Consider the following 26,909-nt stretch of genomic DNA (forward strand, 5'->3'; position numbering starts at 1 on the left):
TCTGTTTTTGTAGAAAACCCTAAAATTTAGCATACATACCTGATCCATGACTTTCAGTCTAAGAGAGATTTTCGTATTCTACGACTTGGGCATATTTTTCAGGTTTTTCTAGTGGGTTCTTGCCATGTTCTACGAAAATTTTGGGTCATTTGATAGCTTTCTATCTGATTTTCAAAATTATGTTTTTGTTGTGCTCCATGTCAGCAATTTCATAACAAGTAGGTCAGGCCTACCCCTTTGAACTTTATGTGTGATTGCCACATGTCATCACGTGTGTACGCTTATTCTTGCATATCTAGCAGATTCTCATCAATTTACATCGATTCATAGTCGTTAGGATGCCTCTATTCTAGATGAGTTCGTTTTCTAGCATACATGCATATATGTAGTTTTTAGGATTGCATCAAGGTAAGAAAAGCGCAAGTGCAAAGAAGAAATCATTCATTATTTCATGATTTTTGAAACCCTTTTGAAACGTTGCACTTGTAGATGTCACGTAAATTCACATACTACATTATTCTTTAGATGTTCGGAAAATTTGAAATCGCTAAGGTCGAATGTTCCTTGGTTTGAATGCTCCTTGGTTTGAATGAATTTGACTGCATTGCATTCAACTCAATTCACTGACTATTTATGGCTACAACACTTTTTACCCGTGTAAATCATTGTGGTTTTTGTGCCTTCAACAAACAGAAATGTGCTTCTTTCTCCGGCAGTGTTATGAAAGCAATGACCATGTTCTCAAATCTTTGAGTCCCAAACTTGGGAGACGCCGGATCTAAATATGGTACAGCCTATTCAGAAAATAATCTGAGATGGTTTAGCTGAAGTGCACTCGAAAGCCATAAAAGAAAAGTTGCAGCCGGATTCCAAAAATCTCCAGGATGGAGGCACTCAAGTGACAATAATATAGCTAGTAGATATAAGATGGTTCACAAGTTGGTATACACGATAAAGGGGGTCGGATCTCAATACAAATCCTAGGTCCACTCACATTAATATATTTGTGTAGGAGGAAACCCCACTGCCCCCAGTGAAGGCTGGAGCCCACACCCACACACACACCCACACCCACCATTTTTCTTTTATTTTCATAACGTTCAAGTCGCTTTCAATGTCTTGAAGTGGTGCCTTCATATGCTTCAAATTGTGTAACCATGCCTCCATTTACACTAAAGAGAGTCAATGTCACATGAATTTTAAACAAGAACCGACCGCCTACTAAACCCCCACTCCAACCATTGCATCAAACACCTCGAGAAATTTAGGTCCTTAAAAACCAAATTTCCACGCTTAAATGAATGCCATTGAACAATCTTGATTATGCATAATCAGTAGCTCAGCACTTCATGACCGTACTAGATACAGGCCTTGGCATGAAAAGAACAATATGATCCTGATTAGGCTGCCAATGGATGACTACATTGCACCAAACTTTGTGTCTGAAGCTTCAGCTAGATTTTCGGTTCAGATCTCTCCCAAAGACATGTTATTTTGAACCATGTCTCAAATATTACTAAGGTAGAAGCGTAGTCTTGACCACAACATTTGTGATCGTATTGACAGTTCTGCAATCACGGATCCTCAATCTCATTCCACGTTTGTTAATATATATATATATATATATATATATATATATATATGCATCTCTCTTCCCCCCCTACCAAGTTATAGATTCGCCCAATGAAATTTAGATGAAAAGTGCAATTGTTACAGACCGACCGACATAGCAATGGTCCAAAAAGATATACAATACGATTTAATTGTTACAGATGGACATTCTCCTTTTTACCCTCTCAAATTTTATGCTTCCTTTTAAAGGATTACAATGTCCCGTACAAGTTGAAAAAAGAGATTGAGATGGAGAAAATGGCGGCCGAAAAAGCAAACAATGAAATTATCAAAGAAAAGAAGCTGTCCATCCACTGCAAATGTATGGATCAGATTTTGTTGTACATTTAGGAAGAGAGAGATATCAACCCTATCATACCTCGTTGACGTAGAATTACCTCCGGTTCTACTAGACCTTTTATGAGGCCACAGGATGAAAAAAGTCAACGGGACTGCATGGCCAACTCTTCAAAGACTTTCCCTCTATGTTCAAAGTTCTCAAATTCATCAAAGCTTGCACAACCTGGACTAAGCACAATTGCATCACCTGCAAATATTTCACAAATAATAAAAGAGGTAAAATCGATCTCACTAGAAAACAAAAAAAGGATCATTGGTGATTTTATACATTCAAGGAATTATAGTAGGAACCACATCATCGAAGTTCACATTAAAAGCACTGGCTTATGGGCTAAGTCACATGGGTACTTTAATAAGCTCTACCTACCCATGTCGCCGTACCCGTACCCAAAATAAGTACTTAGAACACTTGGATACTTTTAGATCCGAACTGCTTAATTTCCTTACTTTTCATTCTATTCTTAGAGTTATTGTTCATTAACATATAATGTTTTTTACCCATATCACTTGTTTATTGAAATGTTGTTTTTATTTTGATTTTTTTGTGTTATTTTGCATATATACATACATATATTTTGCCGTACCCCTGTACCCACATTTTTTAAAGTTATCGTGTCCGTACACGTATCTCCGTACCTATACCCAAACCGTACACGTACCCATGTGACTTAGCTTATGGGCCTTTAACACTGATTTCTTGAAAACCACAAATGTTCATCTTCATTATTTTTTTATCCTTTTGCCTCTTCCGCAGAGAATTTGGCCAGTCATTACAAGAATTAGATTACTGACATGATGCCAAACAAGTAATTCAAGCCAACATATTCGTCCTTGATGCCAAAAAATGCACCTTAAATGAATGTCAAACTTGAGAGATTGTTCCTCGTCCAGATGGTAAGAATGTAGTTGGCTCAAAATGAGTTTACAAACTCAAGTATAAACCTGATGGAAGCATTGATAGATATAAAGCTCGACTTGTGGCTAGAGGCTTCACTCAGCAGTACGGAGAAGATTATGTTGAGACTTTCAATCCAGTCATCAAGATGGGAACGATCTGGGTTATCATCTCTCTTGTCGTCTCATATGGATGGAATTATATCAGTTGGATGTAAAAGATGTTTTTCTTCATGGCTTTCTAAAGGAAGAAGTATACATGAAACAACCTCCAGGTTATGCTACCAATGATCCAGCCAAATGGGTGTGCAAATTACAAAAATCACTGTATGGGCTTAAGCAAGCATCTCACTCATGGTTCGATAGATTTTCTCTTCATATACAACAGGCTAGTTTTCTCAGAAGTTCACTTGATCATTCCTTATTTATCTATCATTCAAGTGAAATTACCACTTGGCTACTCATATATGTAGATGACATAGTTCTTACTGGAAATTCTTCATGTCATATATCTCATGTTAAGAAGGTATTGCAACAAGAATTCAAGATGAAGGATCTCGATGAACTACGGTATTTGTTGGGAGTTGAGCTTGATAGAAAAGGTGACACATTAACCCTTACGCAACATAAATATACTCTTGATATTTTGGATAGAGTAGGTATGACAAATTGCAAGCCCATAAATACTTCTAGTGTTCTCAGCACAAAATTGAATGCCTCGGACGGGAGTGATGCATACTCAAATCCTAGTTTCTATCGGAGTATAGTTGGCATGCTGCCATATCTCACTTTTACACGCCCAGACATAGTATATGCAGTGAATCAAGTATCTCAGTTATGCACGCACCCACAGAGGGGCATATGGATGCTACCAAACGCATTTTGCGTTATCTTAAGGCTACTCTTGAGAATGGACTCGTTTACACAAAACAGTCAACTGCTTTGCATGGCCACAATGTTTTCACCTACACTGATGCAGATTTGGTAGGTGATCTAGACGATAGACGATCAGTTTTCGATTATTGTCTCTTCCTTGATTCCAACCTTATTTGTTGGAGTAGCAAGAAACAACGTGCAGTAGCCAGATCTAGCACTGAGGTAGAATACAAGGCAATGGCTGCAGGCACAGCTGAAGTTTCATGGTTACGCCATCTGCTTGGAAAACTCTCCCTTCCCATTGCTCAATCATCTTTATTTTGTGACAACCAAAGTGCGATCAAGATTGTCTCCAATCATGTTCTACATAATCGTACTAAGCATATAGAAATTGATCAACACTTCATTCGTCAAAAGGTTGTGGAAGACGAGATTGTTCCCACTTATATGGCCACATCTCAACAAGTGGTTGATCTTTTTACCAAGGGACTCACAGGGCACCATTTTTGGGAATTGAAGAACAAGTTGTGCATGATCCAGCCCCATGCACTACTTAAGGGGGGCTGCTAAGATTGTACGATATGGATCGGGTCACCCAGACCTGACCCATTTGATTCACACGCCCATACATCATGGGCAGTGGCATACTTGTAATTCTTAATGTTGTTTTGTGTATTTGGTTTTCTATCCTAAATTGTGATTAGTATATAATGATAACTAGAGGCAGACGTCAAGGTTGCTACCCTCTTTCTTCTCTCTCTTTCTTGCACGTGCGGTCTATTTCTCTCTTCCTCCTCTTGCATCTAACTTCATCTGGTGGTTTGGTTCAAAATGTTACACTCCTCTTTCATGAGAATTAAATCTTCCTTGTCCTTGCCCATATGTCTCCCAGGTTACTACTAGGGAGACTGTGATTGATTGTGACGGAGTCACTTCAGAAAATCCTTTCAAAGTCATCTTGTACTAAATCAGCTTGGTTCATAGCTCTTTGAACATCAGAAGATTGAGCAAGCACAACAGTGAAGTGACAATCATATTGTGATGGGACCCCAATCCACTCAAAGTTTGTTCCACCATGTCTATGTCATTCACTATGCACCCAATACTAGCAAAAGCTGGCCTGACAGTTTTCATCTTATTCATGCACTCCATACTGCTCATAGAGTCTTTCTCCAGTAACCGAAACACTCTCTTAAGAAACACCATTCTAGTATGTCAGACCTGACCACATGTCTGAACCAATCTATCGCACAGCTGAATAGCAGAAAATTCCATCACGGAATGGTTATAAGCACTTCCTATGACAGAGTGGAAGTTCTGTCACATGGGTGCAGGTTGCAGGTGGTGGTGCGGAAGCGGATGCAGGTGTGGTGTGAATATTTTCAGAAAAAAATTGGGTGTGGTTATGGCAAAAGTATACATATATATATAATTATATAAATATATATATATATATAAATATATAAAATGTTATATACTATATTTTTTCGCTGAAAATTTTATTAAAAGGACATTTTGGTCCATTTTTGAAATTTTATGGTGAATAATTTTTCAATAGTGGCAGACCTTAAAAGGACAACAGGCCTGTCATCCTTCAGGCATGTGCGTGACCCAAGAAGACTGAAAAAGAGAGGAGAAAACAAGGGAAAGGAATTTCTTGCCAAAAAATGGGTGGATGAGGTCAACGGCACCACAAGCGTGCTGACTGCATCAGTTTGCATGATGGAGCTGCAACCATGTCCGCATCCACACCTGCATCATCTTGATGTCAGTGTGGGTCCTTTTTTGAAGAATCCATGTGACATAGAGTAGAAGTAATGCATGCAACCAAGAATAATCTTTTTTTTTTTTCAACAAAGATACTGCAGATTTTTGACATACACAATTGAGGTCACCTTTCAGAAAGGGATTCCAGACTATGGCAGAAAAATGGAAGACATCAGATCTGCAGAAGAATTCAGAACTAAAAAGAATATGGCAGGTTTGAGACTTGTAAACACAGAATACTTTGAAAAGGACGTGAGATCTGAAAAGAAATTAAAAACTGATGTTGGCCATGAAGATTTAAGAAAGAATGTCAGATCTAATTCAGATTTAAAGGATGTCAGATCTGAAATCGGGAACATTTGATCTGATTCAGAAAAAAATGATGTCAGATACAAAGAAGGAGAAGTTAGATCTGATTTGGCAAAGAGTATGTTAGATCTGATTTCTATCTCAGATCTGGAGCAACAAAGAATAACCTTTAAAAGAAGAAAAAAAAATAAATATACAAAAGAAAAAAAATAGAGAAGTTTAGGCTGATATGAGGGAAAACTTTAACTTGGATGAAGAAACCTTGACCTACCTGGTCATTCCTTCCAGAGAAAGCTCAACAGCCAATCATGGAACTTGGCTCTCATACTTGTTAGTTTTTGACACCACAGATCCTTCACAGAAGAGAAGGCCACATGGAAGAAAAGGGCTGCCCCTCAACTGTGAAAGGAGCAAATCAAACCACAAATTCCATTGACTGCTATATGGGTATGATCGTAAGACATTAGGGTGCATTCAGGTACAAGCATAAATTGATAAATTACAATATGCTATTAATAACATGACCCAGATCAATGACATCTTTTTATGGACATGCGGATGAAGCAGTTCCAACACTGGACTGATCTCCCTTTCTAATATATGACTGTGGCATTAAAGACTGAAACACCTTTGAATTGAGACCTGGATCCATTAAGGACCCAGATCCACAAATCAAGTCATATGGATTATAAACATGTTTCAATGAAGGGAACCTCCCCTCTTTTGGGATAGGTTTCCCTTGACAAAGACATTTTTTTCACCTGTGTTCTCTAGTGCATTTCTACTTTGTGTGATATTGTGCTTGGTGTACTTGTGTGTTGCTCAAGCTCCTTGAAAGTGGTTTAACAAGTCAATTATTGAGCGTTGTTTTATGACTTTGAGTGCTGCTTTTTACATATACTCCAGTCGAAGACATGATTTAGCCATAGGAATGGGACATCAGAAATTATACACGAAAAATTAAGCAAGCTAGCAGATATGCAGCAGAAAGCCTGAATGTGTCCAACCCCAACCATGGAAAATTCACATACCAGATTTAGCAATGTCCCGTGCAAGACTCACAGCATCTACCAGACATTTAACTGTAGTACAAGGAATAGAAAGCCCAGCACTCAGCAGTGCCTTCCAAATCATTTCCCCAGAAGCTCCGAACTGCCATCAATTGTAGCCATCAGAAGCATGTTAGTATTTTAGAAACTTATTCCAGAAATATAATTTCATACATATACATGTAGATGTTTAACAACACATTCATGCATCCTGCGTGCATAGATTTAGGAAACATACTCATTACTCACACATGTCTAGTTTCTGATGTTTCATAAAGTAGTTTTGCAAATCAGCTTCCTTAGGCATATCTCTTCAGTTTAGCAGACATCTATCATTTCAGCAGGAAGTTTGTATGTACCTTGTCATTTGGAACTTCTACTTAACTCCCATCAACTATGCAAAAACCACAGGTGCAAGTTACATTTTATAGACGACAGCTCAGTGTACTTTTAACATCCTTGTCATTTGAAACTTCTACTTAACTCCCAACAACTATGCAAACCACAGGTGCAAGTTACATTTTCTAGACGACAGCTGAGTGTACTTTTAACATCAAATATGATTTTCCAAGTCAAGAAATTTTGCTACATGGTAGACTGATGAACTTTTAAGTTAGAAAATTAATATGTACATGCAACCATGACACAACCCACACTTCATTTTCTACTAAATATGTAAAGCTAGTTGAACAAAAAGAAAAAACTTAAGGCAGACCTAGGGGCTCCTAGTACATAATCATTCAAATTCACAAGTTCCAGTGGCAATGATGTATTCTCATAAAAAAAGCTGAATTCCGAGAAAATATATAGAAGTGGTGGACCATATTGAAGTGCTTCAAATAAAGTTGCTCCTACTCAAAGATCATGTAGATCACATGCATCAGGTCAAACTCTAAAAAAGCTCAAAAGTATTACAGGAAATGCAAAACTGAAAACCCCTATAAGCACTGCTGTTCAAAGGAACTGCTATAAATAAAGCCACAACCTGACAAATCAAGGACTAAGATAGTCTCAATTAATATCTGTAAAAAACAGTGCATTAAAGCACAAACCGGAACTTAGTAATCTCGTAAGATAGAAGGGCACTACATACACGTAAAAGCAAAAATATTTCAGAAGAGACAATTCTTATAAAAACATTATCAAAGAGAAGGTGGAACCCCTGGCTGTTGAACTAGCTTCAAGTTTCAACAATGAGATTGCTAGCCACTAGGGATAACCAACAGCTAGCAGTTTGGACAGAGGCTAAACCAGAAAGAAGCAGCAAATATAAAAGAAAATAATTGCTTGGGCATGGTTTTTAGTGATCGAATGCTCCTTTTGTGATGGTTTTGAGCAACACAAAATAAAAAAATAAAAAATAAAGGGCACCTAGCCGGCTGATTTCAATTTCTGTCTCTCTCTCTCTCTATACACACACATATATACATATATATAAATATATAAAATGACAATCATGTTCAGATATTCTCTAAGTAACAACCACCATCCAACACGTGGCTGCCCATGTGCATATGTGTGTCTGTTGTCATGTGTGCTTGAGCAAGTGTGTCAGCGTGTTCGCATACCAAGTCATCAGCAGACACAGAAAATTAACTTTCACATATCTTACCAAGATGAATTGGTTAAGCAATTTTACAAGAGGCACATGGATAGTTGCTTCTCAAGCGAACCATCATCTTTTCACAATGTGAAATTTATAAGTTTCTGAAATTCCTTGTTGAAGCCACCATGGTATTCCAGATGTTGTAATGGAGCCAGAAAGGCCCCTAGAATAGTGACACGTGTACATAATTGGGTAAGCAAGTGAGAAGTAAAATGTATGCAATGAAGAAAAGTTCTTATTGCAGAGATATTCAAGAAGCATCTATATAACATGTAAGGCTTCATAACTTACCGTGATTACAGCCTTGTGGCATTTAAGAGGCTCTGCCAGCTTTTCAAAACCACTGGAGCCATTGTTCTCAGCATTTTGCTAACATTAGACAAACAGTCTAAGCATCAAAATCAGAATCATTAACATGTAAATCTGTTCATGCAACAAAGATGATAAATTCAGCAGAATCATAGATAAATATCACAATCTCTTGTTCTCCCCAAGAAACCTATTGAAAAGCCATATAAGTGAAAATTTCAAAAAAAAAATTAGAAGATTGAAAACTATGTCAAGTTGGAAGTTTGTGCAAGTCCTAGGTTCTACAAAATTTTTTGCATGTCAGGGCACTAGAATACATATCGAGGCATAAGTGTAGATCATAAAACTCTATTAAACTGCTGCTGAAATTTGTCCCTTCCTTTCAATATCATTACAATTTAGCCTATTACAGGGGTGAATACCAAACCCATACAAAAAAAAAGTGCCAAAATTCCCCAAAGGGATATTTACAGTATAACACCCTCTGGTTGGAGTCTTGGTCCAAATCAACAGTGGGACATGCACATCAATCCAAGAGCATGAATTGGAAATGCACCCACATCCATAGGCTGACCTTCTGCCTGGCCGTATAATTTCAATGGCCTTTAAGAAATACTTCCTCATGCACCAACAAAACTTCCTGACATGACTTTTCTAATCCAAGATTGCATGATGTCAGCTGTAAAAATGTCCACAAATAGGCACAAAAAACAGTCCAAATAAATAGAAGAAAATCATACTAGAATTGAATCACCAAGAACACTCAAGAAATATGCACTAAGTCAAAAAATGCACAAGTAAAGAAAACAATAATTCAATTAATAAAATGCTTAGGGAAGAACAAGAAAAACAAGAGAAGATACTCCCAAGTCCCCATGTGTACAGCCAGCAAGGGGTTGATCTAGCTGTCGGCTGGACCCTCCAAATGAAGCTGTGCGGAGGAGCCAAACTGGCAAGTCAACCATGGTCAAGGATAGCTTGACCAAAATAAAAAGCCAAAAAAACAATACAGAAAAATAAATACCATAGAAAAGAAATAAAAATAAAATAAATATTTAACCTATTAATATACTATACTCTTGTTGTGCGATAACCAGAGCTCCATAAAACATAGCCTATTCCATGGCTCTGCTACAGCATGCTGCTCAATTTCTCTAGCCTCCACTGGCTCTCTCTACAGTCTCTCAACCTCCTGCTGAGATGCCTCTAGTGTCGGGGTGAAAACCTAGAGATCTCAGCATCTCAGTCTCTGCTCACCTGATCTCGAGTTTGTATCTCCCTGTAGAAGTCTCTCAGCTTCTATAGCAGCTGCTAATATTGTCTTCTTGACCTACCCTATTGGTGAAGGAAGCTTATGATGCTATCCCAAGGCAAATGAGCACTTCGACCTGTTTAGAGCATAATCTGGATCATGCCACATCACTTATTCTACTATACCTTAAGAAGCCTACCGGATGTTCCGAAACAGGCAGCTGGCATACCACCTGTAGAAGATGGTGAAGCTTGAATTGTGGCTTCTTCCTCTATTTTCTCTTCTGCCTCTAAATCTGCATCTCTAACAAGAGCAGGAAAAGAAATACATGCTCCTCTGAAAGCAGACACTTTAAACATTCAATTTCTACCTAAATGCAAAAAAACCATGAGATGCAGAAATGAAGAGTGACAGGTCACTATAAAGATTACAGAGATGTAAGATTATATTTGTAGCACAAGGGCATTCACAGGAATATAAAATAGATTATGACGAGACTTTGCTCTCGTAACGAGAATGACTAATATTGGAACCCTAGTGGTCATAACCTCCTTTCGAAAAAAGTTCAATTTATCACGTATTGCAAAAAATGTGTTTCTTATTGGTGATCTTAGGAAAGTGAGTGACATTTATACTCCCCCAAAGTATATTACTAAACAATAGAAAGTTTTGAAACTCAAAAAGAACTTTATGGCTTAAAACAAGCTCCAAAGTCTTGGTATGACAAGTTCAGTAAAGCACTTTTTTTCTTCGATATAAAACATGTGTCCATGAAACTGCTATGTTTGTTAAAGAAACTAGGTAAAAAAATAAAACTTTGGTTGCTATATGTAAATATGATGATACAAGGAAAAAGATGGAGTGAATCAAATTGCCCAAATGCTTAAGGAGAGTTTTGAGATGTTAGATGAGACATTTCTTCAAGATAGAAGTTGCCAGTTACCAAATTAGATTTTGCTTTAAATGAAACAGGTTGCAGGTCAGAATCACAAGTGTTGACATATGTTGTATTTGGGACACCTGTCTGGATCTGGACCCGATCCAGTGTGTTACTGTTATGGAAACCCTAAATTCTGTGTGTGAATGAATTCTTAGAGAGAGTATGTCTGTTGGACTAGGGTGTTCCCAACAACTTTGTATTCAGTATTTAGGAACACCCTATTCCTCCACTCCATGTCTGGTCTCCACAGGCTGTCCGTTGGAACCTACCGTGAAGTTCTGGTGCCTTCGCTCACGCCAACTGTTGAAGTTTTTTCCTCGTTTGTCGTTTTTTTTTTAGTCGCCTGCTGTTGCTCCACTCTGCTTTGGACTCATGCGTCAACCATGAGCTCCTTCGCTCGTCTGAAGGTCTTCAGTCTTCATCACTATGCCGCTGCTGCCCTCCGCCACTGCTATGCTTGTCTGCCGCCACTTCACTTACTCTGCATGACCGTTGTCTTGCTTTACGCCAGGTTCTTCTACAGCATGTGCATTGTTTTTTCCTTGTTACTATCGTCCCCTGCACAACTACTATTCGGTTACTGTCGTGTGCTTTCGTCTCTTGCTGTTGTGTTGATCTTTGATAATGGCAGAATAAGAATCAACTTCTTCTACTGTCAATATAGACCAGGCTGATGTTGGGGCCTCTAGAACTGAAAATGTCCCCATTCAAGTTACTACCATTCGCCTCACCAAGGAAAATTACCTTCAATGGTCTGCTACCATCACTATGGAGATTGTTGGTCGAGGTCGAATTGCTTATGTAAATGGAAGGAAGGTTGAACCTATTGAGACTAGTGTTGCCTGGGAGACTTGGTTTCTTGAGGACAACCAAGTAAAAACTTGGATTGTCAATTCTGTATCCTCATATATTCAACCTCTCATCCTTCGTAAGAGGACTGCGAGAGATATGTGGGTTATACTTTAGCTGATGTATGGCCAAAAGAAGAAAGAAGTTCGAGTGTATCAGTTGATGAAGGATGTCTATTCTCAATGGCAAGGTGAACACTCTGTGGCAGATTTCTATGCAGCCTTGAAATCTAAGTGGGAGGAACTTGACTACTATTCAGATGACACTTGGGATTGTCCCCAAGATCAAGTGCGTCATTTAGCCAAGGAATGGAGGAATAGGGTGTTCCTATTTTTAGCAGGGTTGAATGATGACTTTGAAGGTATAAGAAGTCAAATCCTTAATTCTGACGGACTGCCTAGTATTGAAGATGTTTACGCCCGTGTAGAGGCTGAAGAGCAAAGACGCCTTGTTACTACTGGAAAAACGGGAGATCACATCTCGTATAATGAGAAGTCTGCCCTTGTTAGCCGTGGTCCTGTAGAAGTTGCTCGACCTCCTCGCAAGTGCACTCACTGCAAGAAGACTGGTCATACAATGGACTTTTGTTGGGACCTCCATCCAAAAAAGAAGAATAGTCGAGGGAGACCTTCTAGTGGGAAGAAATCTATTTTTGATGCTACCAACTCTAGTGGAGGGAAAAGCTCTATCTCAACTGAACAAATTCGTGAGCTCTGTGCTTCTCTAAGTCAGATCGATGTTGGTCAAGCCGAAGTGTTAGATGATGTGAAGGTTAACCATGCTCTGGTCATTTCTGGTGAAAAAGGTAATTCTTGTATGGGAGAATAGATTGTTGACAGTGGTGCCACATGACTGGCAATTCTAAGCCCTTTTATAAGTATAAGCTATCTTCTGGAAAGGAACGTGTTTCTCTTGCCGATGGTTCATTTACCTCTGTGGCAGGAAAATGGAGTCTTTCTTTGTTAAACAAATTTTTAGTACATGGTGCCTTACATGTTCCTCATCCTCCCTTGAATCTTTTATCTGTTAGCAAGATTACATAGGAGTTGAATTGTGAACTCATATTCTTTTATCTGGTTTGTCCCTTGAATCTTTTATCTGTCAGCAAGATTACATAGGATTACATGTTCTTTTATCTGACAGCAGTTAGCAGGACTGCAAAGAAGAGAGAAGATTGTCTTCAGTTATTTTTGTATTGACATGAACGCCTTGGACATCTGCCTTTGGAGTTTTGAAACAGTTATTGCCTGAGTTATGTTCTACTTTGGACATATCTATGATATCTTGTAATGTATGTCAGTTTGCTAAACATGTTAGGGCTTCATACCCTGTTTCCAATAGTCGTGCTAATGAAGTTTTTTCCTTGATCCATTCTGATGTGTGGGGGCCTTCAGGAATTCATACCCGTTGTGGTTTTCAGTATTTTATAACATTTATAGATGATTACTCAAGGAGTACCTTTGTTTACCTGTTGAAAGATCGTAGCGAAGTGCTTCATGTCATACAGACCTTCATTCTTCTTGTGGTGAACCAATACGGTGGTTCTGTTAAGACCTTTCGATCTGATAATGCTCGTGAGTATGTGTGTCAAGCTGTTCAGGATTTCCTTCAAAAAAGAGGGATTGTTCATGAGACAACTTGCAGCTATACCCCTCCTCAAAATGGGGTCGCTGAGAGGAAAAATCGTCAGCTGCTTAATGTCACCAGAGCCCTCTTCTTTCAAAGGAATCTTCCAAAACATTATTGGGGAGATGTTGTTCTTACTAGTGCATACTTGATTAACTGCATGCCTAGTCGTGTGTTAAATGGGCGGACCCCCCACTCTATGCTTCCAGAGGATCGTCAACCCTTTCATCTCCCCCCTCGTGTCTTTGGATGTGTTTGCTTCATTCATTATCACAGCCCAACTGTTAAAAAACTTGATCCAAAGTCAATTAATGTTAAAAAACTTGATCCAATGTCAATTAAGGGAATATTTGTTGGGCATCCTTCTACTCAAAAGGGGTATAAATGTCTTGATCGTACCATGGTCGTGTTTACGTTACCAAGGATGTCACATTCTTGGAACATGTCTCTTATTTTGGTGAGAATCCTCTTCAGGGAGAGAAGTCTATGTCAGGGGAAGAGTATTCTCCGAGTCAAGAAATTCAATTTACAGATTTCTTGAAGTACAAGCGAGAAGAGAGTCCACCAGTTGTTGAGGTGCTTGAACATAAGAGGAATGAAGGGTGTTCCACTGGGACGGAAGAGGAATGTAATCGCTTGTTTGGAAAGGTGTTCTCTAGGCGAAAAGTTTGTACAGATAAGGTGACTGATGGTGAGAATTCTGCTCCTAGTTCCAATCGTACTCCTTCCCTGGATGACCCAAGTCATGCTCAGAAGAAACCTGTTGAGGAAGACATTCAGACAGAAACTGTTCAGACAGAAATTGAAAATGAGGAGCTTCTCATTGCCCTGAGAAATCATGTCAGGTCATGTACTCAACACCCTATTGGTAACTTTGTGTCATATTCTAGACTGAGGACAGATTACAAATGTTTTGTATCATTTCTTTCTATGGCTGTGATTCCCAGGACTGTTACAGAGGCTCAGAGTGATCCCAAGTGGACTCATGCTATGCAAGAAGAGATGGAAGCCTTGAGCAGAAACTGGACATGGGAAGTGGTAGAGATCCCTGAAGCGGCTCATCTGATTGGATCCAAGTGGGTCTATACCATTAAGTACAAACCAGATGGGAATGTTGAGAGGTACAAAGCTCGCCTGGTTGCCAAGGGGTTTAGTCAGAAATATGGGATTGACTACTTGGAGACATTTGCTCATGTTGCGAAGACGAAGACTATTAGAGTTATTATTTCTCTAGTAGTGTTGAAGGAGTGGAAGATGTGCCAACTCGACGTTAAGAATGTTTTTCTCAATGAAGATCTTGAAAAAGAAGCGTATATGTGTATGCCCCCAGGATATGAGAAACCGGGAAAATGATGTAAACTGAAGAAGGCTTTGTATGGGCTCAAGAGTCTCCCCGAGCATGGTTTGAACGTCTTAGACTTGTAATGAGACAACGTGGCTATAATCAAGGAAACGGATATCATACTTTGTTTGTAAGGAGGAAGGAGAGTAAGGTTACTCTCTTGTTCGTCTATGTTGATGATATGATTGTTACAAGTGATGATAAAGATGAGATAACAAGATTAAAGGGTTTACTGGCTGTTGAATTTGATCTCAAGGACCTTGGCAAACTAAGATATTTTCTTGGTATTGAAATTGCCAAATCAGGTACGACCCTTGTGCTAAATCAAATGAAGTATACCCTGGATTTACTGAAGGAGATAGGAAAACTAGGGTGTAAGCCGGCTTTTACTCCTCTGGATGCTGGACACAAACTCAGTATTAAGGATGGAGAACGTCTTTGTGAAGAAGCTAAGGGGAAGTATCAATGTCTGGTTGGAAGATTGATCTACCTCACTCTGACTAGACCTGATATCACCTTTGTTATAAATGTGATGAGTCAGTTCATGCACGCGCCTACAGATACTCACTTGAAGGCTGTCGACAGAATTTTGTGTTACTTGAAGAGGAATCCTGACAAGGGGCTTCTATATGTGAAATAAGGGCCGATTGAGATTGAAGGGTATTCAGATGCAGACTGGGTAGGCTCTGTTGATACTAGAAGATCTATTTTAGGGTACTGCGTCTACTTGGGTGGAAATCTTGTTGTTTGGAGGAGCAAGAGACAAGATGTTTGTTCTCGCTCAAGTGAAGAGGTTGAATATAGGGTTGTTGCTACTGGAGTGTCAGAATTATTGTGGCTGAAAGTATTATTGACAGATATTGGGATAGAGACTGAAGGACCTATGAAGATGTACTGTGATAACATAACAAGTCTGCAATTAATCTTGCCAACAATCCTATGTTACATGACTGAACAAAGCATGCCGAGATTGACTGTCATTTCATCCGAGAGAGAATTGATGCTAGAGAGTTTATTCTACCATATATGAAATATGAAGTCCAAACTGCTGATGTTCTGACTAAAGTCTTACATGTGACTCAGATTGAGAAAAATGTATCCAAGTTGGGCATGTTTGATATGTATGCCCAACTTGAGAGGGAGCGTTGACATATGTTGTATTTGGGTCGCGTATCTGGGTCTGGATCTGGACCGATCCAGTGTGTTACTGTTATGGCCCTACTTAACCTGTGTAAACTCTAATTTCTGTGTGTGAAGGAATTCTTAGAGAGAGTGTGTCTGGCTACTAGTGGGCACTAGACCTCCTCTTACGTGGTTTTTTTTCCTCTAGTTGAGGGGTTTTTCCATGTTACATCACTGTTCTTCCTTTGTTTGTCTTCTACAACAAGCATGTTAATACCTCGGAACTAATAAACACAAAAATGAGAGCAGAAGTTGGAAAGTGTTCAACATTCCAATGCCATAGCATCAGCTAATTATGGCTTTAACTTGCTGCTCGACTTGAGATTAGCCATGCAGTGAAATAAATGACCAATTTCAGCAGCCACAAGCAAAGTGCAGTGTTCAACCAAGGGTTAATGTTCATCCTATCTCTTAACTTTTTTTGCTCAACTATTAGGTTCTGTGTGCTTTTTAAGTGACTCCTTGATTTCATGGTGATGTACGAAGCAGCAAAAATGTGGTGTTCTCATCCACATAGACAAAATACAAAGCTATAGCAAAATATACAACAGAACTTGTGTGCAGTAAAGCTCTTCTAGAAGATATAGGAGCTAAGAAATCCAAGTTCTCAAAGCTTAACTATTATAACAAAAATGTTACCTACATTGCTAGCAAATATACCTTTCATGAGCCAACATAGCACATTAAGATGTACTGTCTCTATATTGGTGAACAATTTTTTGAAGGCCATATTCAGCTATCTCATGTGTCCAAGAGTATCGGATGCAACTCGTTTTCACTAAGGCACACCTATCACCTAAATTTTTTGTTCTTGCTTGGCAAACTGGCAGCCATTACACCGTAAAGTTAGACAGGGATTGTTAAATGATATACATATATATGTATGCGTGCATGTGTGCTGTGTAATTTTGTGTACATACCTATGTATGGTTTATACACTATAAGTTGCACTTCCTTTTCTTTTGCTTTTTTTAATCTTTTTCCTGCCTATTGGTGGCTGTCAAACTAGTTGCTGAAGGTCGCAATGGCTAGTTCGACAATTAGCTGAACTAGCCATTGGGGCATCCAATAGCAAGCTCCTGAGTACTACTCAACTCCTCTCTCTTGCTCTCATTCTTGTATAAATAGTATCCTTTATGTACAGAATTTTACTAAAGTAAATTTTCATGCTGCTTTCCTGCTATAATACAATTTGTTTATTTATCTCAAGTCTCTCAAGGGTTTCATTCAAGTATTGTTCTTTGTGACACTTCTTTCTTTATTAGTTCATTGTGAGTTTGTGACTAAGACGATTGTGCCCGACTCTAACTTTGAAAGGTCATGAAACTTGACAAGGCACATTTTTCTGCAAGCTGGATACAGGAATTTATGGGAAAAAGAACAACTCCCGAGACTTCCAACCAATTCATTATTGCAAAAGCTTCAAGAGAAGTCTAAAGAACAAAAATAGAGCTCTAGTTCCAAAATTTATAATTGTAAAGAAACATCATGTAACATTATTGCCATCATATAGGATGATAACAATTCATTTCATGATTCTTTCAAAATACAAGGACTGCTCTTGGTTTAATCACAGATCTCTTAGCAGAAGCCTAATCAAAGAGAAATAATTTGGCACTAGCTATTTGTTAACTATGATGCATCTCAGTGCTAAAAGCCAACAGATGGTCATCAAATCTAACAATCACCATTTTTTAGGTCATTCCGAAAGAACTTTGTTAGGTGGTAGCAAAAGAAGTATTTCACCTTTGCGATGCCCCCAAGAAGAACAACTGACTTGAATTCTTTCATACCAACCAATCCAGCATATGTAGCTTCCACATTTGTTGCCTTGCTATCATTAACCCATATTTTTCCTTCATTGTCAATGTGAACTGTCATGGGAACAATTCCATCGAACAAAAATTTAAGAGTTAATAAATATGTGTTCAAGGAAGGAAATGACCAAAAGCATACATGCAACAAATTAATGCTTTAGTCTTTTCTCCAGATAGATGATGAATTATTTGATAAGGAATCTTCGAACAAGAAATGAAAACCAGAGGAAATAATTTGAAATTATTCTTCCTGGGATGAGACAAGAGTTGATGAGTTGGAGGAATTGAGAAGGACCTGTTGAACATGTAGAAAATACTATAAAGCATGGCTTGTTGTTTGCGCAGGATCTCATGGCTGTTAGAACAATAGTTTGGATTGCAAATACTAAGTATACTTTGTATGTATGTGTGTCCATATAGATATATATCTACGTCAAATGGATATGGGTACGATTCAGGTACGGGTACAGAGATACTGGTATAGACACGGTAACTTTAGAAAATGTGGGTACAGGGATACGGCAGGATATATATATATGTATACAAGCAAAATAACACAAAAAAAACAAAAATGAAAGAAACATTTAAGTACACAAGTGATAAATAAAAACATTATATGTTAATGAACAATAACTCTAAAAACAGAATGAAAATTGAGTTCAAAAAATTAAATCAAGTAAAATTAAGTAGCTTGGATCAGCTTTGAGCTAAAAAGTTCCCAAGTGTCCATTTTAGGTACAGATACAATGATATGGGTACATGGACCTTACTGAAGTACAAATGTGAGTTATATACATAAGAATTGTAATCAGGCCGCCAACCTCTATGGCCAGATGGTTTTTCATATTTTCTGATTATTGCAAATGGTACATTGCACGATGACAGTTGATGGAGCAGAGTTTTTAGCCATGGAATGCATGTCACAAAGTTACCCAAAAAAGAAAAAAGAAAAAAAAGAAGACCATCTGCCATAGAGGTAGCTGGCTGATTTCAAATTTTTCTAGACACATACATATCTTGTTGAACACCACTGAGAGAGAAAAAGAGAGAATGATTTCACATTAACCTAATGTTAAATGAGATTAAGGTAGCAGCCACTAGATTACAAAATCAGTCCAGGCATAAAACAGAAATTATTAAAAATGGCCTGAACTAAAAATAATAAAACATAAGAACATGACTAACTTCTAGAAATTGCTACTAACCACCTCACCAACTAAAACTTATTTTCCAACACTTCCCCTCAAGCTGGAGCATAGATATCCATCATGCTCAGCTTGTTACATCATTAGTAAAATTTTCAATTCAGAGAGGTTTGGCAAACATGTTTGTAACTTGTTCTTCTAAAGTAACATGAAATGGTTGATATAGCTTTGGACGCACAAGACCACGAATGTAATGACAGTCTACTTCGATATGTTTCGTCCTTTCATGAAAAACAAAAATATTAGCAATATGCATAGCTGCCTTATTATCACACATCATCTCCATTGGTAGTTTTATTTGAACACCAAGACCATCCAACATAGATCTTATCCACGTCATCTCTACAGCAGTTGAGCCATAACTTGATATTATGATTCAACACTAGACCTAGCACTAACGTTTTATTCTGACTCTACCATGACATAAGATTTCTCCCAACAAACACATAGCATCCAATAGTAAATTAAATTCCCTATCATCAACAGAACCTGCATAGTCAGCATCAGAATATGCTTTTATATCAGTGTCACAAAAAAAAAACGCGAGATAAATTAAATTGTTGTTTAAAACTTTTAAAAAATGCATTTAAAAAAAACGTTAAAAATGAAAAAACGGTTTTTTCATTTTTTTCTTTTTCTTTTTTTTAATGCCAAACAGTTTTTTTTATTTGTTGCAAATCTACTTAATTTTTGATGTTTGTGTGATTAGTTTCTCACTTATTTGATTTTTCCACCATTTTTAGCTTTTTTAAAAAATTTTAAAATTTGTTGTATTTTTCTCTTTTTTCCAGTTTTTTTCAAGCTTAACGTATTATACCCAAGAAAAAACTTGCCATTTAAAACTCTAAAATGGTATTTGTGACTATGCTTTATATCTAGAGAAGTTCCCTTTCGGAATAAGACCCTTCCTTGGAATGAATTTAGAAACCTCAATACCATCAGGGCTGCTTCCCAATGAACTCACCTCTGTTTGTCCATAAACAGGCCAAGGATATATCTAGTCTAGTAACAGTCACATGTAGAAGCTTCCCAATCAAAGACATGTTGGATGTATTGACCACAGGTTCTAGTTCATCATCATGAAGATGAACTTTGGAATTCATTGGAATGCTCGTGGGCGTTGTTCCAAGCATGTATGTTTCCTGCAATAAATCAACTACATACTTTCTCTGAAAAAGAATAGCTCCCTCTTTGTTTATTGATGCTTCAATTCCCAAGAAGTATCTAAAGGACAAAGGTCATTGGTAACAAAGTGCTTTTCAAAATACTTCTTAGTTTCTGTAATATATTGTTCATTATCACCTGTCAGAATGATATCATCCACATACACAACCATTGCGACAATACCTCTTTCACTCTTCTTAACGAACAAAGAGTGATCTGAAATAAATCGTAGAAAACCAAAACTAGTCATTACCTCTGAGAGCTTGTGAAACCAGGCCCATGAACTTTGTTTGAGAACATAAATCGCCTTTTTCAATAGGCACACCTTGGAACACTCCCTGTCGCTCAAAGCCAGGAGACCGCTACATATATATTGTTTTAGAAAGGTTCTTGTAGAAACAAAATGTGCACGAGAGTAGAAGAAAGCACACAGATGTAACGTGGAAAACCCTCAACTCGAGGGAAGAAAAACCACGGGTGAGGAGGTCTGGTGCCCACTAGCCTCCAGACACTCTCTCTCTTCAACACTTCATTAACACAAAGATTAGGGTTTACAGAGGTAAAAGTAGTCCTAATTAGGACAAACCGGATCGGGTACGGATCCGGACCCGAACAACAAAACCCGTCAACACTCCCCCTCAAGTTGGGCATACATATCAAACATGCCCAACTTGGATACATTTCTCTCAAATGGAGTTACACTTAAGGCCTTGGTTAGGACATCAGCAGTTTGGTCTTCAGACTTCATGTATGGTAGCATTAATTCCTTAGCATCAATTCTTTCTCTGATGAAGTGACGGTCGATCTCCACATGCTTTGTTCGATCATGAAGAACCGGGTTGTTAGCCAAGTTAATTGCAGACTTGTTATCACAATACATCCTCATAGGCCCTTCAATCTCTATTCCAATATCTGTCAGTAAGATCTTCAGCCATAACAATTCTGATACCCCAGTAGCCACAGCCCTATATTCAGCCTCTGCACTCGAGCGGGAACACACATCTTGTCTCTTGCTTCTCCAAACAACTAAATTTCCCCCCAAGTAGACGCAGTATCCTGAAGTAGATCTTCTGATGTCAACACAATCTGCCCAGTCTGCATCAGAATACCCTTCAACTTCAATAGACCTTTGTTCCACATATAGAAGTCCCTTTCCGGGATTCTTTTTCAAGTAGCACAGAATTCTATCTACAGCCTTCAAGTGCATATCTGTAGGTGCATGCATGAACTGGCTCATCACATTTACAGCAAATGTGATATCAGGTCTAGTCAGAGTGAGATAAATCAGTTTGCCAACTAGACGTTGATATCTCCCTTTAGCTTCTTCACACAATAGTTCTCCATCTTTGCTACCAAGTTTATGCCCAGCATCTATAGGAGTAGAGGCTGGTCTGCATCCCAGTTTTCCTGTCTCCTTTAGTAGATCCAGGGTATACTTCCTTTGACTAAGTACAAGAGTTGTACCTGATCTAGCAATTTCAATACCCAGAAAATACTTTAGCTTACCAAGATCTTTTAGATCGAATTCAGTAGATAGTAAACCCTTTGATCTTGCTATCTCTTCCTTATCATCACCTGTAACAATCATATCATCAACATAAACCAATAGTAGAGTAACTTTACTCTCTCTTCTCTTTACAAACAGGGTATGATCTCCATTTCCTTGTTTGTAGCCATGTTTCTTCATAACAAGTCTGAGCCGTTCAAACCATGCTCGGGGAGACTGTTTCAGCCCATACAAAGCTTTCTTCAATTTACAGCATTTTCCAGGCTTCTCAAAACCTGGTGGCATGCACATGTACACTTCCTCTTCGAGATCTCCATTGAGAAAGGCATTTTTCACATCAAGTTGGCACATCTCCCAACCCTTCAGCACCGCCAATGAAATAATAACTCTAACAGTCTTCATCTTTGCAACAGGAGCAAACGTCTCTAAGTAGTCGATCCCATATTTCTGACTGAACCCCTTGGCCACCAATCGTGCTTTGTACCTCTCAATGTTCCCATCTGGTTTGTACTTAACAGTGTAGACCCACTTCGACCCAACCAAGTGGGCTGCTTCAGGAATATCAACCACCTCCCATGTCTGATTTCTGTCTAAAGCTTCCATCTCTTCTTTCATTGCATGAGACCACTTAGTGTCACCCTGAGCCTCTGTAGCATTCCTGGGAATCACAACCACAGCCAAGGAGGATACAAAACATTTATAGTCAGTGCTCAATCTAGAGTAAGATACGAAGTTACCAATAGGGTGCTGGGTACATGACCTGACCCCCTTTCTCAGGGCAATAGGAAGATCCTCCTTTTCTTTTCCAGTCTGAATTTCTCTTCCAACATCTTGCTTCTGAACACGACTTGGATCATCCAAGGAAGAAGTAGGATTGGGATTCGGTGTAACCTCCTCATCATCAATCACCTTGTCAGTACAAGCTCTTCTCTTGGAATACACCTGCCCAAACATACGATTACCCTCTTGTTCTGTCACCATAGGATGCTCTCCCTCCTTCGCCTGTTCATGTACATCAGTAGTCGTCCCCTCTTCATCTTTGCCAAGCACCTTGGCAACAGGATTCTCTTCACGCCTGTAATCCATAAAGTCTGTAAACTGAATTTCCTGTGTGGGAGAATACTCTTCCTTAGACATTAATTTCTCCCCCTGAAGAGAATTCTCACCAAAATAGGAGACATGTTCCAAGAATGCGACATCTTTGGTAATGTGAAGACGACCAGTGGTGGGATCTAGACATTTATAACCTTTTTGAGTGGAAGAATACCCAAGAAAGATGCCCTTAATAGATTTGGGATCAAGTTTTTTCACATTGGGGCTGTGGTTATGTATGAAACACACACATCCAAAGACTCGAGGAGGAAGATGAAAAGGTTGACTACTCCCTGGAAGCATAGAGTAGGGAGTACGACCCTTTAGCACACGACTAGGCATGCGATTAATCAAGTAGACACTAGTAAGGATTGCATCACCCCAATAGTATTTTGGGAGATTTCTTTGGAACAGTATGGCTCGGGTGACATTGAGCAACTGACGATTTTTCCTCTCAGCAACCCCATTTTGAGGGGGGTATAACTACAGGATGTCTCATGAACAATCCCCCTCTTTCGAAAGAATTCTTCAACAGTGAGACACAGATATTCACGAGCATTATCAGACCGAAAAGTCTTGACAGAATTTCCATACTGGTTCTCCACTAGGAGGATGAAAGTTTCAATAATGTGAGGCACCTCACTACGATCTTTCAACAAATACACAAAGGTACACCTTGAATAATCATCTATAAAAGTTATAAAGTATTGAAAACCACCACGAGAATGAATGCCCGAAGGCCCCCACACATCAGAATGAACCAAGGAGAAAGCTTTATTAGAACGACTATTTGAAATTGGATAAGAAGCTCTAACATGCTTCGCAAACTGACACACATCACATGATAACATGGAAATGTTTAAACTAGAACATAGTTCAGGGAACAAATGTTTCAAAATCCCAAATGGGAGATGACCAAGGCGTTCATGCCAAAACAAAAATAACTGACGACACTCTTCCTCCTTCTTCTCTGTTCTGCTGACTGCTGACATAAGAGCTGTGACAACGCGTATAGGAAGCCGATACAGCCCATCAGACACCAAACCAATCCCAATCCTCTTCCCTGTCACCAAGTCCTGCAAAACACAACGTTTTTCAGAAAATATAAGCTCACACTTCAGTTCCTTGGTAATCTTACTAACAGATAACAAATTTAAGGGAAGATGAGGAACATGTAAGGCATCATGAACTAAAAAATTATTTAACAAGGAAAGACTCCCTTTCCCTGCCACAGAAGTAAAGGAACCTTCGGCAAGGGACACACGTTCCTTTCCCGAGGATAGCTTGTAGTCATGGAAAAGCTTGGGGTTGCCAGTCATGTGATGAGTGGCACCACTGTCAACAATCCATTCACCCATATAAGAAGTACCTTCTCCCCCTGAAACAGCCAATGCCTGATTGATCTTCACCTCATCTGGTGTATCTGCCTGACCAACATCAATCTTGCTCAAATATGCTCGTAGCTCACGAATCTGCTCTGCAGAAATAGAACCTTTCCCATCACTCAGACTTGTTGCAGACGATACAGGCTTCTTCCCACTCGAAGACCTCCCCCTACTATCCTTCTTCTCTGGATACAGGTCCCAACAAAAATCCCTAGTATGACCAAGTTTTTTGCAATGTGTACATTTCCGGGAAGAACGAGGAGTTCCCACAGGGGCACGACTAACATAGGCAGACTGTTCTTCCCCCTTTCGTCCACTAGAGAGCAGCCTTCTCTGTTCTTCAGCTTCAACACGGGAATAGACATCTTCAATACTAAATGATTCGTCAGAGTTAAGAATCTGACTCCTTATATTTTCAAAGTCATCATTCAGTCCGGATAAGAAAAGGAATACCCTGTTTTCCCATTTATCAGTCATGTACTGCATCTAGTCGTGAGGACACCTCCATGGAATATCAGAGTGATAGTCAAGGTCCTCCCACTTAGATTTTAATGCTGCATAAAAGTCTGCAACCGAGAGAGCACCTTGTCGCAGGGAATACACATCCTTCATAAGTTGATACACACGAACTTTCCTTTTCTTTTGGCCATATATCTGCTCCAAAATAATCCACATATCCCTTGCAGTCTTCTTACGAAGAATGAGGGGTTGGATATCCGGGGACACTGAATTGACAATCCAGGTTTTGACCTGGTTGTCTTCAAGAAACCATGTATCCCAAGCCAGACCATCTGCAGCAGGTTCAACCTTTCTCCCATTCACATAGGCAATGCGTCCTCGCCCAGCAATCCCCATGGTAATCGCAGCAGACCATCGGGAATAGTTCTCCTTGGTAAGTTGAATGGTGGTAACCTGAACCGGTACATGATCAGTCCGCGCAGACACAACATCAGGTAGAGTAGTGTTGACTGAAGAAGAAGACGAGTCAGCCATGATCACCAGGTAGAAGTGGCTGCCAAAGAACACACACAGCAGCAGTAACCTAGAGAAGAGGTGAGATGACGCAGTCGGGGATCAACAGCGGAAGCGGTGGGAGCAACGGAAGCAGCAGGACGCGGCGGAAGCAGAGGGCGGCGCTTGGCAGCGCGCGCCGAGAAGAGGCGACAGCGTCGGACGTCGGCGTCGGTGGTCGGACGTCGGCGTCGGCAGAGGCGTTAGCAGAGACGTTGGCGTCGGCAGTCACGACACCAGCGACACAGCAGCGGTCACAGCCACGGCGGGGCAGTGACGGAGGCAGTCACGCGGCCACGGTGCGGCGACAGCGGCGGTGGTCACGGTCACGGTGCGGCGACAGCGGCGGCGCAGCAAGGGCAGCGGCGGCGGTGGTGGTAGCGACGGCGACGGTGGTAGCGGCGGCGGCAGTCAGGGTTGGAACTTCACAACCATAGAAAAAACAGATTTTGTTTTCTCCAAGTCCGACGGCTCTGATACCATGTAGAAACAAAATGTGCACGAGAGTAGAAGAAAGCACACAGATGTAACGTGGAAAACCCTCAACTCGAGGGAAGAAAAACCACGGGTGAGGAGGTCTGGTGCCCACTAGCCTCCAGACACTCTCTCTCTTCAACACTTCATTAACACAAAGATTAGGGTTTACAAAGGTAAAAGTAGTCCTAATTAGGACAAACCGGATCGGGTACGGATCCGGACCCGAACAACAAAACCCGTCAACAGTTCTCATAGAGAAAGACATTTTTAACATCAAGCTGATATACGTTCCATCCAGAATAAACAGCTAGTTCTTCTAGAAACCAGTGCCTCCATTTCTTCTTCAATTGCCTTCCACCACCTAGGATCGAGAAGAGCTTGCTGGTGGGCCGTGGCTAACAAGGATGGAAGCAACAGACAAAGTTGAAATGACGACACCTAATCCAACGACTTCATATGGTTGATGACAACTGATCTGATCTGCTCTAGGATCACCTGATCTGATCCAGCAACTCTGATAGGTTCGACGGCCACATCAGGGTGCTAATCATGTCTCTACATGATAAACATGATTAGCCCTTTCAAACAAGCATTCTAGTCTTCCTCTAAGCAAGCAGCATAAGTCCTAGGAGTAAAACCCTTGGCTGGAGGGAAAGGAAGAAGATGGAGAGGGGAAGAATATGGCGTGAAACCCTAGGACCAGCAAAACCCTAGGATCGGTTCTATGTTGTGAGAGAGTATTGAAGAGAGAGAAAACATGTTAATCTTCATTATTCTTGATCATATGCAATATATGATTAGGTCAAGGGAAGGGAGCAGCCACTTTACAATTTCAGTCCACTAGAAAAACATAAAAAACACAAGGAAACTAGCGAACTTAAAGAAATGAACCCCATGATCTTAGGCTATTTACCGAGAACTCTCTTTTTTTGTGCCATCTAGTTCTTTAACTTTACCATCAATAGGCATGATAAGACAGAAATTTTGGCTCGATTTTCCGAACCATCTATAAAACCCCAAAAGACCTTCACCTCCCATGTGGTGCTTCATAGTAGAAGCCCAAGTCACATAATTCATATAAGAATGTTTGAGGAATGGTTGGAGAGAAAGATATTCCTTGTTTTCCAATTTGAAAAAATAAACTCCGGTTCTAGGAAGAAACATAAAACACTGGAAAGAGGGATTGTAACTTGCTAAGCAGACAATCCACACAAGCTACAGCACCCATAGAACTGATGAAGATCCTCAAAGGTATGTCAGCAAACAGTTGGTAAACAGC

General features: G+C 39.6%; 1 protein-coding gene across 6 annotated transcripts in view; it reads right to left on the bottom strand.

Moving 5' to 3' along the window:
• Positions 1-1,683: 1,683 nt before the first annotated feature.
• LOC116255802 (uncharacterized) overlaps positions 1,684-26,909 on the bottom strand; it is a 40,403-nt gene continuing 15,177 nt past the window's right edge. For 3 of the 6 annotated variants that reach the window (XM_031631830.2, XM_031631826.2, XM_031631828.2), the window contains 4 exons: positions 17,719-17,846; positions 8,764-8,841; positions 6,849-6,969; positions 1,684-2,158 (listed from right to left, as the gene is read on the bottom strand). In XM_031631830.2, the coding sequence (XP_031487690.1) occupies positions 2,055-2,158; positions 6,849-6,969; positions 8,764-8,841; positions 17,719-17,846 (431 nt within the window). In that variant the 3' untranslated portion in view covers positions 1,684-2,054. Of the gene's footprint in view, positions 2,159-5,401; positions 5,494-6,088; positions 6,217-6,848; positions 6,970-8,763; positions 8,842-8,879; positions 9,461-17,718; positions 17,847-26,909 lie in introns of those variants that run through there. The other 3 variants (XM_050078219.1, XR_004172966.2, XM_031631829.2) reach the window with 3 other exon arrangements.

The sequence above is a fragment of the Nymphaea colorata genome, chromosome 6 (assembly GCF_008831285.2).
Source record: "Nymphaea colorata isolate Beijing-Zhang1983 chromosome 6, ASM883128v2, whole genome shotgun sequence".
NCBI lineage: Eukaryota > Viridiplantae > Streptophyta > Magnoliopsida > Nymphaeales > Nymphaeaceae > Nymphaea > Nymphaea colorata.